The 13,584-nt window shown below is 48.7% G+C and overlaps 1 protein-coding gene across 1 annotated transcript in view; it reads left to right on the forward strand.

Annotated features, from left to right (window-relative positions):
• Positions 1–13,584, forward strand: part of SLC44A4 (solute carrier family 44 member 4) — a 322,971-nt gene that overhangs the window by 186,874 nt on the left and 122,513 nt on the right. Inside the window, exons 7-9 of the mRNA XM_069635013.1 lie at positions 9,647–9,707; positions 12,023–12,131; positions 13,289–13,372. Of these exons, the coding sequence (XP_069491114.1) occupies positions 9,647–9,707; positions 12,023–12,131; positions 13,289–13,372 (254 nt within the window). The remainder of the gene's footprint in view (positions 1–9,646; positions 9,708–12,022; positions 12,132–13,288; positions 13,373–13,584) is intronic.

Below are 13,584 nucleotides of genomic sequence, written 5' to 3' on the forward strand. Positions count from 1 at the left end.
TTCATTTTTGCACGTTTTGCAACAGTCTCCGCCAGGGACGGTGTCAGGGCCTTTCAACCTTTCCAAATGAAAGGGGCCTGGAGCCTGGCAGGGCCCCAGAAACTGCTCCCATGTTGCCAGTCATCAGTTTTATACAGAGGTCGAAGTGGGAGGGAGCGGTCGGGAGCGGTGCTCCCATACTTTTTCATTTTAAGTTTCTCTTTTCCTATACTTTCATTTTAAAATAAAAGTGTAGGAAGAAGTTAAAGGGATGGTCTAGTAAAAATGTTTATTCAAAAAATAGATAGGCAACATAAAAAAAACATACTAGCATTCTCCGTTTTTAAACTTCCTATGTAAAATTTTGAGCTATTCAAGTTCAAAATTCACAAAAGCAAGCACATGGGCGCATCCATTTTGTGAAATGGAGGCCCTCCTGTGCTGGCTTTTGCTTTTGCGGCACTAATGAAGGAAAAGCCAGCCAGCTGTAGTAAACAAAGGCTACCGCGGGTGGCTTTCCCTTCATTAGTGCTGTAGGCGGAGGACGGTGACCGGAGACCAGAGCAGGAAAGCTGCAGCTGAATCTCGGTAAGTGCTATTTATTTTTTTTTAAAAAATAAGCACTAGCTGCAGTGGAGGAGCCCGGAAAACTTAGAAATAAAACCGCAGCTTTAAAAACGTTGTTTTGAAGCGACCGCAAACATAAATACAATGTTATTGTGTTGGAAAACGCTGCGGTTTTTCTTTCCAAGTTTCTCAGGCTCCTCTGGCTCGGAGGAGCCTGAGAAACTTGGAAAGAAAAACCGCAGCGTTTTCCAAAACAACCGCGTGTGTTTCTGCCTGCTTTGGCTACCACTTTGGGTCTCCGGTGCTCCCCGGGGAGCACCGGAGACCCAAAGTGAAAGCCACAGCAGGCAGAAACACACGCGGTTATGTTTACATGCCGCGTAGTGTTTCTACCTGCAGCTGATTTCCCATTTGGGGCTCTCGGGCTCCCCACGGGGAGCCCGAGAGCCCCAAATGGGAAAGCAGATTCAGGCAGAAACAACGCGGTTGTGTTGGAAAACGCTGCGGTTTTTCTTTCCGAGTTTCTCAGGCTCCTCCGAGCCGGAGGAGCCTGAGAAACTTGGAAAGAAAAACCGCAGCATTTTCTAACACAATAATGTTGTATTTATTATTTGCGGTCACTTCAAAAGCGTCCGCAAACATAAATACAACGTTTTTAAAGCTGCGGTTTTATTTCTAAGTTTTCCGGGCTCCTCCAGACCGGAAAACTTAGAAAAAAAACCGCAGCTAGTGCTTATTTTTTAAAAAAAAATAAATAGCACTTACCGAGATTCAGCTGCAGCTTTCCTGCTCTGGTCTCCGGTCCCCGTCCTCCGCCTACAGCACTAATGAAGGGAAAGCCACCCAGCGGTAGCCTTTGTTTACTACAGCTGGCTGGCTTTTCCTTCATTAGTGCCGCAAAAGCAAAAGCCAGCACAGGAGGGCCTCCATTTCACAAAATGGATGCGCCCATGTGCTTGCTTTTGCGAATTTTGAGCTTGAATAGCTCAAAATTTTACATAGGAAGTTTTAAAACGGAGAATGCTAGTATTTTTTTTTATGTTGCCAATCTATTTTTTAAATAAAATTTTTTACTATACCATCCCTTTAAAGCTTGCACTTCAGTGCACTGCACTGCACATTCCCTTAAATAGCAGGTGTGTTTGTTTGGGGGGTTTGGATTGTGTGTGGGAGGGGGCGCAGGGATGGGGTTTGTGGGGAGCGGGGCAGACCAGCAGAGAACATAGCTCCTCTACTTCTTTTCGTACACTTCGACCACTGGTTTTATAATGCGGCAATAGATTCCTTTGTATGTTATTTTCGCTCTGGGACTTTAAATGTCCGCTTTGCAGCGCTTGCTTTACAAGCTTCATTCGCTGGAGCCTGAAGGGCTTCAGTCAATGAGTTTTGTATCGTGAACGCTGCAAAACGCCCATTTAAAGCAAAAACAAAACACCCAGCGTTAATAGCCTCCGATTATCACGAGACAGCCAGCCAGCCAGCAGGGAGCTGAAACACCAAATGCTCACTGAAAAGCTATATATTCTTCTTTGTCAGCAAGGGGCTGATGTGGAGGAACTGGTGTTCATCAGTGGCCATTTAGTGTTTCTGCTCCCTGCTGGTTGGCCCTCTCGTGATAAGTGGCAGCTATTATCCCCTGGCTGTATGTGTCTCCAATATAATGTATGAACCCCACGGGTTTCCAGCTCTGACCAAGGGGCCGGGAGAGGGTCAGGCAACCATCATATTGAAATGGGCCCCCACACTTCTTCACCCGGGCCTGGACTCTCCCCTCTAGGACCACAGTACCAAATGTGATTTTTACCAGCATTAGGTGGCCCCCAACCTATGATTTTTAACATCCGACTGCAGCTACCAGGCCCTTCCATCCCAGTGCCTCTGCAAAGAGGTAGTGTGTACCCTCCCAGAGCAAGATGGCAGCTTTAGCTGAGCAGAGCGAATCTTCAGCCTGCCCGGAAAGCGTCAGCCAGGAAGCAGTACGTGTCACGTGGACGTTAGAGCTTCACATTCATCCTCTGTCTATGTCCATGTCTTTTAGGACCCATTTGGCCAGTACCGTCATGAAAATTAACCCTTGCAAAGGCTATCGTTCAGGTATTGCAGCCTGCTGTTAAGTCTCTCACTGCCGGCGCGCCGGAGGAGGGAGAGCGAGTCAGGGCCTGCATGGGGGCCCGTGCTGAACAAAGGCACAGCACGTGGCATGTGGCTCGTGCCCGGAACTGACCTGCCTTCCGGCAGGGCAGTCGCTTTATTTGGAAGCGCCTTACGTCACCGCGCTTGTGGAACGTAAGGCGTACATAACATTCTTCCTTTTTTCCAACAAAACACAATAACACAAAACACGTAACTATGTCAACTTAACAGCTTAACTCTTCTGTGCACTCTAGTCCAGCACAGAGCCACACTCCCCCAATGTCACTTTACCACTCATAGTCTCTTAACTTCTCCTTCGTTGGGTACGAACGCTGTCCTAGGTGTCTATGCCCCTGCTTGGGTGATGTGGAATTGACGAGTTTACCAATGTCCCGTACATGAGGTTTGCCAGTGGTAGACCTGTGGAGCTGTGGGGCGTCACTCGATAGTTCCGTAGGAATCTGTACAGATCCCCACTCTCCAGGGGCTGGAATGGGCACTGGATATTCGTAGCACCTTGTTGATGGTCCGCATGAACCTCTGCACATCGCCGTTTGCTTGTGGCCACCTCGGCGTGATGTGGTGGTATTTGATGTGCAAGTCATCCAGGTATTTCCTGAGCTCCGTACCATGGAATGGCAGTCCGTTGTCACTCTCAAATGCCGGTTTCACCATTTCTGCTGCTGTCGAGGATACAATCTCCACCTCCGGGTATCTTGAATGGTCGTCGATGGCCACCAGTAGATATGTCCCTTCCTGAATCGTGCAAAAATCAATGCTAATCGCATCCCATCTTGACAACCCATGCTCTGTCAACTGTATGGGTTCAGGGTTTGGCGGTGCTCCCGTTATCTGGCAAGGGAGGCAGGCTTCTATGAGTTGCTCCACCTTGGTGTGAATGTGCGGGAACCACACACGGTGTCGGATCCTGGCTTTTGTCCTGACCATACTTTGATGGCCTTCGTGTACCAACGTCAAGATTCTGTCCTGTAGACTGCTGGGGATCACGATGCAGGCTCCTCTCAGGATCAACCCTTCGCTGGAGACTGACAGATCCTGTTGTACTGGGAACATACCCATGAGGAAGTCTTTGGCCGCCGGCGTGCGGTTGTGCACATTGCAGAGGAAAGATTTCCACTCGCCCGCTATGATGGTGTTCTTGATCAGGTCGCAACAGGGGTCAGTGTGGGTGGCTTTCACAATGTCATCGATGCTGACTGCCTTAGGCTTCATAGTGTGGATGATCTGGCATATGTGCTCTTCTGTCTCCTCTGCCTCACTTACTTCTCCTAGGGTGGCTGCCCTCGGCTGCCTGGATAAGAAGTCTGCCGGGTTGTCCATGCCCGCTTGGTAGGCCAACTCGAACTGTATTGTTGTAGGTGAAGCAACCACTTTCCTATTCTGGCTGGGGGGTGTGACGATGACCCTGTGAATATCGGGATGAGAGGCTTGTGATCTGAGTAAGCCCTGAACTTTTGTTCGTAGAGGTAGAGGTGGAAGTGGCAGCATCCCCACAACACTGCTATGGCCTCCTTCTCAATGTGCGAGTACCGTTGTTCCGTCGGTGTGAGGGCGCGGGGTGCGTAGGCGATGGGCTTCGTTTCCCCTGTTCGAGATACTTGAACAAGGATGGCCCTGAGGTCGACAGGGCTGGCGTCGGCATACAGTTCCGTTGTTAGTGTTAGGTCATAGTATACCATTATTGTCTTGGCTAAGAGGGATGTTTTGATCCGCTCGAACGCCTACTGGCAGTCGGGGCTCCAGTCCCATTTGGTGTTCGATCTGGTGAGTTCCCTGAGTGGCTCAGACATCGTTGCGAGGTTGGGGATGAACCTCCCGCAGTATGTCGCCATTCCCAAAAAGCTGCGTATCTCTGTGTGTGTTGTTGGGGGAGGGGGTCCTTTATGTCCGCAACATTTGTGGGTCCGCCGACACTCCTGCGCTGTTGAACACGTACCCGAAGAATGTGATTTCCTCTTTCAGGAACTCACACTTTTCCCGGTGGATGTTCAAACCTGCGATCTCTCACCTGCTGAGCACCATCTCGAGGTGACGCATGTGTTCCTGCCTGTCGCTGGTGTGGATGAGGATGTCATCACTGACATTCAGCACTCCTGGGATGCCCTGTATCACCTCCTGATTGGCCTGCTGGAAAACCTCTGCCGCTGAGGAGATGGTGAAACTCAGTCTCTTGTATCTGCGTAGGCCCAGGTGCGTGGAGAAGGTAGTGATGTATCTTGAGTCGCGATGTAGTTTTCACTGATGGTACCCAGCGTTTAAGTCAATTTTCGAAAACACTTTCGACCCTGTAAGGTCTGTAATGATTTCATCCAGCGTTGGGGTGATGTGCTGTTCTCTTTCGATTGCCGCATTTGGTAGGCTCATGTCAAGGCAGATTCTTACTTTCCCCGACTGCTTCGGCTTCTTTGTCACCACCATGGGTGATACCCAAGGTGTCGGCCCTGTGACATCTTCAATAATTCCGGCCTTTTCGAGTTCTCGCAGTTCCTTTTCAACCAGGTCCCTCATATGGAATGGGGTCCTTCTGTGGCATACTGCGCGGGGCTGTACTGTCTGGCCGATGTGGAGCTTCGAGTTTTCCTTTTAAGCATCCAATGCCCTTGAGGATGCCCGGGTACTTCCGCAGGAGGCTGAAGATGTACCTTGAGTCTGTGACGTCGCAGATGAAACGGATTAATCCCAAGTCTTCCGCTGCATCCCCATTGAGTAGGCATTTGATTCCTGCATTGACGACGTATATCTTTGACTGGAGGACTCGATCACCCCTGCTTAATGTTGTTCGGAGGCGTCCTTCCACTGGTAGTGGGGTCTTGCATCCGTAGGCAAATAATAGTGTGTCGTTTGGCTTCAGGCCAGGACCGGGACGCAGCGTTTGGAATATTGTTGCCGGCATTACGTTTACTGATGCTCCAGTGTCGATCGTCATTTGCGTCTCCTGGCCCTGTATGGACACTAAGCATTTTCTTCTTCTCTGTCTCTTCGTTGACTCCACGCCTCTGTGTTCAAGTGCCGAGAACAAGTAAACTTTCCTTCTTCTTCTCGTCTGACTACTTCCCGCATCCTTCGCTGGGTCACCCTCGTCATCACCGGATTCGTCGGTTGACGAGTTAGCAGTTTCTACGCGGCGGGTGCTAGCTTGCTCCTTCTTCTTGGGGAGGCCTTTGTCTTGTTGCGGTTGGGGGTGTTGAGATTGCCCTGAAGATCTGCAGACACGCGCGTTTGTGTACCTCCGACCACATGCTCCTCACGTGGTTCCTTGTGCTGGGCAGTTTCTTCCCCTGTGACGTGCACCTCTGCACCATTCACACTCGATGGGCCCCGGGATCCTTGGTTGCCACCGTGGCAAATTGTTTATCTCGTTGAATTCCTCCCTCAGTGGTTGGCGGTTGGCGATTTGAGCTACTACCGCTGTCGTCGGCATCAGTTGAAGCTTCTGCATTGTGGTGCCCATGTGTGCTGCCCTTGCGTGCGACAACTCTCTCTGACGCCCATATCTGAGGATCCTGGCTAGGGGAATGCCTTTCTCACCCAACACCGTTCTGCACAGTTTTTCGGAGTACATACCGTTGATGGTCTGGTGCCTTATCCCCTTCTAGACGTTGTCGAATTCACATGAGAGTGCAAATTTCCTGAGTCTTGTGTGGTAGGCGTCGAGTGTTTCCTCCTCCATCTGAATCGTGGTGCAGAAGATGAAGGTTTCATCATCCTGGTTCAGCTGTGGCATGAAATGTGCTGTGAGAGCGTCTTTGGCCAGTTGGTAATGTCTGCACCATCGCCGATGACCAGCGTGTTGAAGATGCGTAGGACGTCGTCACCCACGTTGAGCAGAAGGTGTGACTTCATCTTCCTGGGCGTTGTGATGTCCTTGCAGTCCATCACCATCTCAAACATCTGGATCCACAGCATCCAACGGAGGCCCACTGACGATGGGTCAGTGTAGGGGTCGAACGGCCCCAGCGCAGCTGTGGTCCCACTCTGAGGTCGAGGGGATGGTGCCGTAGGTGTCAATGATGCTGCAATTCTTGACGGTGTACCAGGCCTGGGTATGGAAACGCCAGTCGCCATGATGTTCCGGTGCTGCAGTTACCACGGTCGATGTGTGTGTCCGATGGGTCTCTCCACACCTTCGTCACCTTTATGTTGATGGGGCACTGAGGCACCAAGCAGCTCCTCTTCGCTGTGGCGGGTGGTGCAGTGGCACCTGCCTGGCTTGAAGGTTGAGGAGCAGGAGAGCGAAAAATGTTTTCAGCTACCTCCACTGTTTTTTTTCTGTACTCTGTGGATGTTGCAGCATTGTAGGAAAAGAGAAGAAAAAACATTTTTTTTCCTTTTTTGGGTGGGCGGTGGTTCCCCCACCGTGTCTCCAAAAATTTGCCCTTGCCGAGGGCTTGTGGGCCAAGTTATGGCTTAGGAAGCTGGTGTTTACTCCTTCCGTCCCTCGTCGCCAGTGTTAAGTCTCTCCCTGACGGTGCGCCGAGAGCGAGTCAGAGCCTGCATGTGGGCAAGTGCTTAAGAGCTGAACAAAGGCACAACACGTGGCGTGTGGCTCGTGCCCGGAACTGACCTGCCTTCCGGTAGGGCGGGCACTTTATTTGGAAGCGCCTTACGTCACTGCGCTTGCGGGACGTAAGGCATACATAACACCTGCCTCGACAGCGACGTAGAATGAGGGCATTAGACGTCACTTTGACGCCCTGATTCATGGCTAACCCTCCTGTCGGAAGCCCTCCACTTCAGTGCGACTTGAACTTGGATTCCTTGAGGAGGGAAGCGCTTTGAGCCTTTGGCAGCCTGTGACCTTGACCTCCTCTCCTGGAAGACTGTCTTCCTAGTAGAGATCACCGAGCGAGTGCCAGGCCTTGTCCGGTAAGGCGCCTTGCACGATTTTTCATGCTGACAAGCTGGTTCTTAGGACAGTTGTGTCCTTCATCCCCAAAGTTCTTTGTGATTTTCATATAACGAGGACACATATGTGCCCTTTTTCAGCCTCGGGCTCATCGTTCCTTGGCTGAGAAAACCCTCCCAATGTGGCTGTGTCACAGTCTAGAACTCTGAAGTTCTATTGGCACAGAACTCAAGCTTTCCATGGGTCTGATAAGCTAAGGTCACACATGGTGGTGGTGTTTCACTTGGACTCAAGACATCTAAGGAGGCCACCATTGCCAGGTGAATTGTGTATAGCTTCTCTAAGTTATACTCTCCTCCTGCTCTTCCTGTTACGGAGGACTTCCTGCACTTCCGCCAGATGTAAGGAACATCTGTACCTTTCCAAAGGCACGCCCCCTTTTCTGAGCTCTATCGGCAGAGGCGTCGACAGGGTAGGGCCTGAGCGGGCAACGCCCACCCACAATGTTTAAATGCCCACTCAGCAGCACTGTGTGGGTATTTACAGATGTTAATGCCAATGTGGTGGGCCCAACTACATTAGCTTCAGGCCCCACTTGTTAGACAGTCCTGGCTAGGCCTCTGTCTAATGGGGCGGCCATGTGGGCTAGGCCCCATGCCTTCTGCAAGCCTTATTCCCTGGACGTTTGCCTCAAACCACCTGACACAGGCTGTACCTCCTCCCCATCAAAGCTTTGCTTTGGAAACTGTTCCCCACAAGTTGAGGAGACGGGAGCCTCAAAGTGATTCTGGTACTCTTAGTTTGTGGTTCTACCTCCTTGAAAACCCCGCCCGGCCGGCCATCTTCCTGTGCTTAAGCCAGTGGCATAAGAACTGGGTAACTGCCCGTTGGGCTGTGGGGCACAGTTATACAAGGGGGGGTGTAGGTACTGGGTGCGTAGTGGAGGGTTTGCACGGCACTCTAAATCCTATTGCTATTTTATGCAGTCGTTTTCTTGTCCCTCTTACTGCGGGACCAGGCCTTTCCCAACAAGTAGTGAATTGTGCGAGTTATGGATTAAGATTTCGTTTTTGTTTTTAGCCACCCTTGTGAACATCAGAATACAACTATGGGGGTTCTAAAAGTTGTTTCTCGTGTGGTTGCTTCCTGCCTCCTCGTGACAATACAAAACTTCGCAAAGTTTCCCTTCAACTCAACGCCATTGACACCCCATGCCTTATGAACATCAACGCAGGGCAGTGGATGACGTCCTACTCTGAACACAGACACTTGAAAAGACCACCTCCCCTTCCCCATTCTATTGCCTTCGCAATAAACGGGACCCATTCACAGGTGTGCACTTGAACAGAAAATACTTAGCCAAGGTGTGTAACTCTTAGCGTTCTCATCCAACTGGAATGTAAACTCAGAGTGTGAATGGATGGCCAGGTCCCCATCCTACCCTTCCCTCCACTCCTGCCCCTTCCATCCTCCCCAACCCTATATCCAAGGCGTCATGAAGCCGCGTGCTCCGATGGCTGCCACATATTATTATGATGGTATTTATTGAGAGCGGGCCTAGCTTGGAGAAGCCACGAAGCACGGACCTAGCTTGGAGAAGCCATGGAGCACTTTACAGAGACCTATAAACCACCTGGAAATCAGTAGACTGTCAATCTCATGCTTTGAATGGTTGAAAACGTACACTTTGATGTCGAGCGCCTGCCTTGCATCGCAAGCGGAGTGAGATGCCCCCCCACCCAGTGGAGTAACTTTGCTGAAAATGTTGGGGGGGGACATGACATCTGAAGAAAAGATGCCCCGGCCAAATGAATGGGGACAAAATGGTGTGCCATGAAAGTTGGAGGGGACAAACAACCCTGTCCCCCCTAAAATTACTCCCATGCCCCCACCCCCCTTTAGTTGGTCCGTGGCTCTAGCACCAATGGAATAGGTGCATGGTTCTGACATGAACTTAATTGATTTAAAATGTAATTGATTGGATCCTAGAATTTAATCAAATTAACTCTGTGAGGCACCGACCCTCCTTGAACCCACAACATGGTCCCTTTTCGTTCAACTGCCTTTTTGTGACTTTTTCCCTTTTCTTTCTTCCTGCAGCCTGTTTCTGAAATCATAAGCCAAGAGCTGTGTCCTCGTTTTACGATAGCCTCCTCCCCTGGTAAGTCTGCAGCAGCCTCAGGGCTACTCCAAGGGTATGGAAATAGTGGTTTCGTTTTGGGTGCTATATTCTACAAACCTCACTAGAATGTCGCAAAAGATATGGATGACTACCGAGCATTCTGATTGGCCCAATGTTTTACCCCGATTCCTCATTGGCTGGATAATGAGCATGTAACTTTATCTCGGGAGGATAGCTCAGCGGCAACGTGCTCGCCTTGGAAGCAAGATGACACGGAGCAACACCGGTTTGAAACCTCTGGGTATTAAGCGTGTTATAAATAACCTATCATATCATGTCTTACCATGTCTCTAGGCTTAAAGCAGATCAAGGATGGGAGTTGTGCACTGAGTGGCTTATGATAAGTGGCTGGGTGGGCTTGAACCCCATTTTAAGAGTTCCAATTATTTACTGTGAAATTGAGACTAGAAAAACGTTTTTACAAATTCGTTCAGAGGACAATGGAAAAGAAGGGTCTGTTTAAACAAATGTACTTGCGTTACAAAAGATAAGAGTGCTTTTCCAGAAACTAAAAAAAATAGAAACTTCTGAACATTAGGTCACTGAATGAACGACCTGTCTTATGATTTGTAATTAAAATGCGTGTAGTGTATACATCTTTAACATGGAAATCTTCTATACACAATGGTACAAAAGTAGTCACATTTCAAAAAAAGGAATTTGTAGTTTGGGCTTCCATTTTCATAAAATATAACTTGTAGCTTTAATTTTAAAAAGGAGGAAATTCTTTGAAAAAAACCTCTAGTTGTGGTGTATATTTTGTAAAATGAAACTTCCGGTTGTATGCTTTCTTTTTCTTGGAATTCTGAATTTGGTGAAAGTATGCTTTTTGTGAGAGTATGGACACCCACATGCAAAAACATCCTTTTTGTTCAGCTTTGTTTTTCTCCATGGACACGTTTATGGAACTTCACAAAATCTGGCATGAGTTTTCCGATCTGGCCCGATCAGCTGTTTACCAAATCTGGCGAACCTTTAAGGGCAAAGGTTATAGAGCAGAACATTATTTCATTTTCTTACGTATAGTGTTGTGCAACAAAAACTCTAGAGTGGCGATCATAACTATGCAGCGTGTATTCCTGTGGGGTTTCACAAGTAACAGTACAGTTAAGGTCACATGGCACTTCACAGGAACATTACAAAAAAAAAAGTCCTCTTACTTCAACCTCACCCATAAAACTTTAATCGATTTCACAATAACATTTTTGGTGAAATGTTATGAACCTTCTCATGGGGAAAAGGTGCTGTTTAAATTAGTTTTTTGCAATAGGATTTCCATGCACCTCAAAAAAACATGTATTAGAAAAACTATTGGAAATTGTTCACTTAAATTGTGAAGACTTTTGTTATACGCCCAGTCTTTAAGTGGGACTTGTGCACATCACAAACATTTAAATAATCAGATCAGGCATATTTACTCCTGGTTTACTTTGGAGATATGTAGAAGATGTAATATAATCGGTTATTTATACCGAGCTTAATAACGAAGAGGTTTATAAGCGCGCACCCGGGATTCGAACCTGTGTTGCTCTGCGTCGTCTTAAGACCAGCGCGTTGTCACTGAGCGTTACTACCCGTAGGCAGAAGACGCAGAAATCACACCCACATATGAAAAATGCACACAAAGATACAGCCTTCAACCAGTGCGATCATACATCGCAGACACACAATTCAGGAACGTCAGGGAAACACACTAACAAAATGGACGGGGAGTAGGGAAATGGTACTCTGTATCCTGGGAAGGATAAACCACAAGCATGAAATAGAAACCTGTGGAAAATACCACAAATGCAACACAAACCATAGCCTGTAACCTTAGCTAACTACATCTATATGAAATGTTGGGAGGATCCGGAATTAGAATTTCCCGATTTCCTTGTCCCTGTGATCTGGTATTAAAAGTCCAATATCTAGGAACCGGGTCACAATCTCTATTGGAGCTTCAGGCGCTGTTGGGTGCCCTTCCGCATTTTTCACTGCCAGCTGCTTGTCTGGAAGAGAGAACAGGGCACCTTGGAGATTCCCAACAGAAACGTATTGAAGAGGGCTCTTTTGGCCTCCTCCGCTGTATGCCTGCTTGACTTGGGTTTTGTCATGTTTGAGAGCATGAACCTGGTGGAGGATTCTGCGGTGTGTAGATGCCTACGCTCTAGTTATTAAGACTTATTTTTGGGGATCACGATCGGGGAGTGGGTGGATCAGGGTAACTGGGTGCATGTCTACGGTCTCACCATACAGTTCAGGAGGCACAGCTGGTTGGATAATTTTGAAATTGAGCCTGCGTTTTGTTTCAGTCTTTAATAGGTGTTTACCCAACGCCAGTGTGGCCTTACCTTCTGACTTCCAAATTGACCCCAGCCAGACGTTGAACCAGACCCAGGGAGAAATAAACACCGCTGTCAGGTAAGGTGTCTCCCGGAAGGTGCAGGGTGAAGTGTTTCTGTATCTGTATAATGCTAGGTACAACCCTTGGGATCCCAAGTAGGTTGCAGCCACTTTTGACCCTATTGGTTGCCCACTGATGTTCAAACAACCCCTGCCTTGCTCCATGGTACATCCCGTTACTCTGACCCTTGGCGTCCTTCATGGTCTCCCTGTGCATCGCAACCCTCATATACAGCACATACCGTTCCAGTTCTGAGACTGAAACAGAGCTTTGGCAGTGCACCTCAATCCTGACCTCCTGATACTGAGGACACTAAAATAACTCTCTTGAGATACCTCAATCTTGACCTTGTGATACTGAGGACACTAAAATAACTCTCTTGAGGCACCTCAATCGTGACCTCCTGATACTGAGGACACTAAAATAACTCTCTTGAGATACCTCAATCTTGACCTCCTGATACTGAGGACACTACAATAACTCTCTTGAGATACCTCAATCCTGACCTCCTGATACTGAGGACACTAAAATAACTCTCTTGAGATACCTCAATCCTGACCTCCTGATACTGAGGACACTAAAATAACTCTCTTGAGATACCTCAATCTTGACCTCCTGATACTGAGGACACTAAAATAACTCTCTTGAGATACCTCAATCCTGACCTCCTGATACTGAGGACACTAAAATAACTCTCTTGAGGCACCTCAATTGTGACCTCCTGATACTGAGGACACTAAAATAACTCTCTTGAGAAGCCTCAATCATGTACGTCATCAGCTTGTGATTCTCCGGTACTAGGGTGTACACACTGCTCTACCAAGGCCCCCCATTACTCCTCTGCACTTCTAGTACTTGATCCCAAGCAGGCCTCTGCCAATGTATCTCCATACTAAGCTGAAAACATCTGCTACTGCAGTATTGAGGCCCACAGGCAGCTCTGCCAGCACACCTTAGTCCTGGCCTACAGACCCCCTTGCTATTGCAGTAGCCTGGTTCTGCACTCAGGTCATGGGAGGGGGTGGGTGGTTGGTCTACGAATGTAAGTTGCCTTCGAGACTGTCTTACTCTGCTCTTAAGACTATTTGATACAATGATAAGTCCTGGCGTCTTCCTGGAAAAGCCGCCCGCCCATTGGACACTGCCCCTCATGCCGTGTATTACTCTCTTCCAGCACCATCGTGAAGTCCTTCAACTTCGAGAACATTGGGAAGAAGATCTTTGAGGACTTCGCCAAGTCTTGGTATTGGATCGTCATGTGAGTACTCTCGCCTTCGAGCACCAGCTCTAGGACTTGGGAGCCAGGGCCCCACTCCCCCAAGCGTGCCCTTCCACATCAGGGGGTCCTCCTCACGCCGAACTCTTGTCACATCACTCTAGACTCAAGCGTTCTCTGTGCTCTGACGCGTCGTGCATCGAGGGGATGGAAAGGGCCCGATCAGAGCGGCCACTTCAAGGGTTGTTGTGGCC

The sequence above is a fragment of the Ambystoma mexicanum genome, chromosome 13 (assembly GCF_040938575.1).
Source record: "Ambystoma mexicanum isolate Mex_15411 chromosome 13, UKY_AmexF1_1, whole genome shotgun sequence".
Taxonomy (NCBI): domain Eukaryota; kingdom Metazoa; phylum Chordata; class Amphibia; order Caudata; family Ambystomatidae; genus Ambystoma; species Ambystoma mexicanum.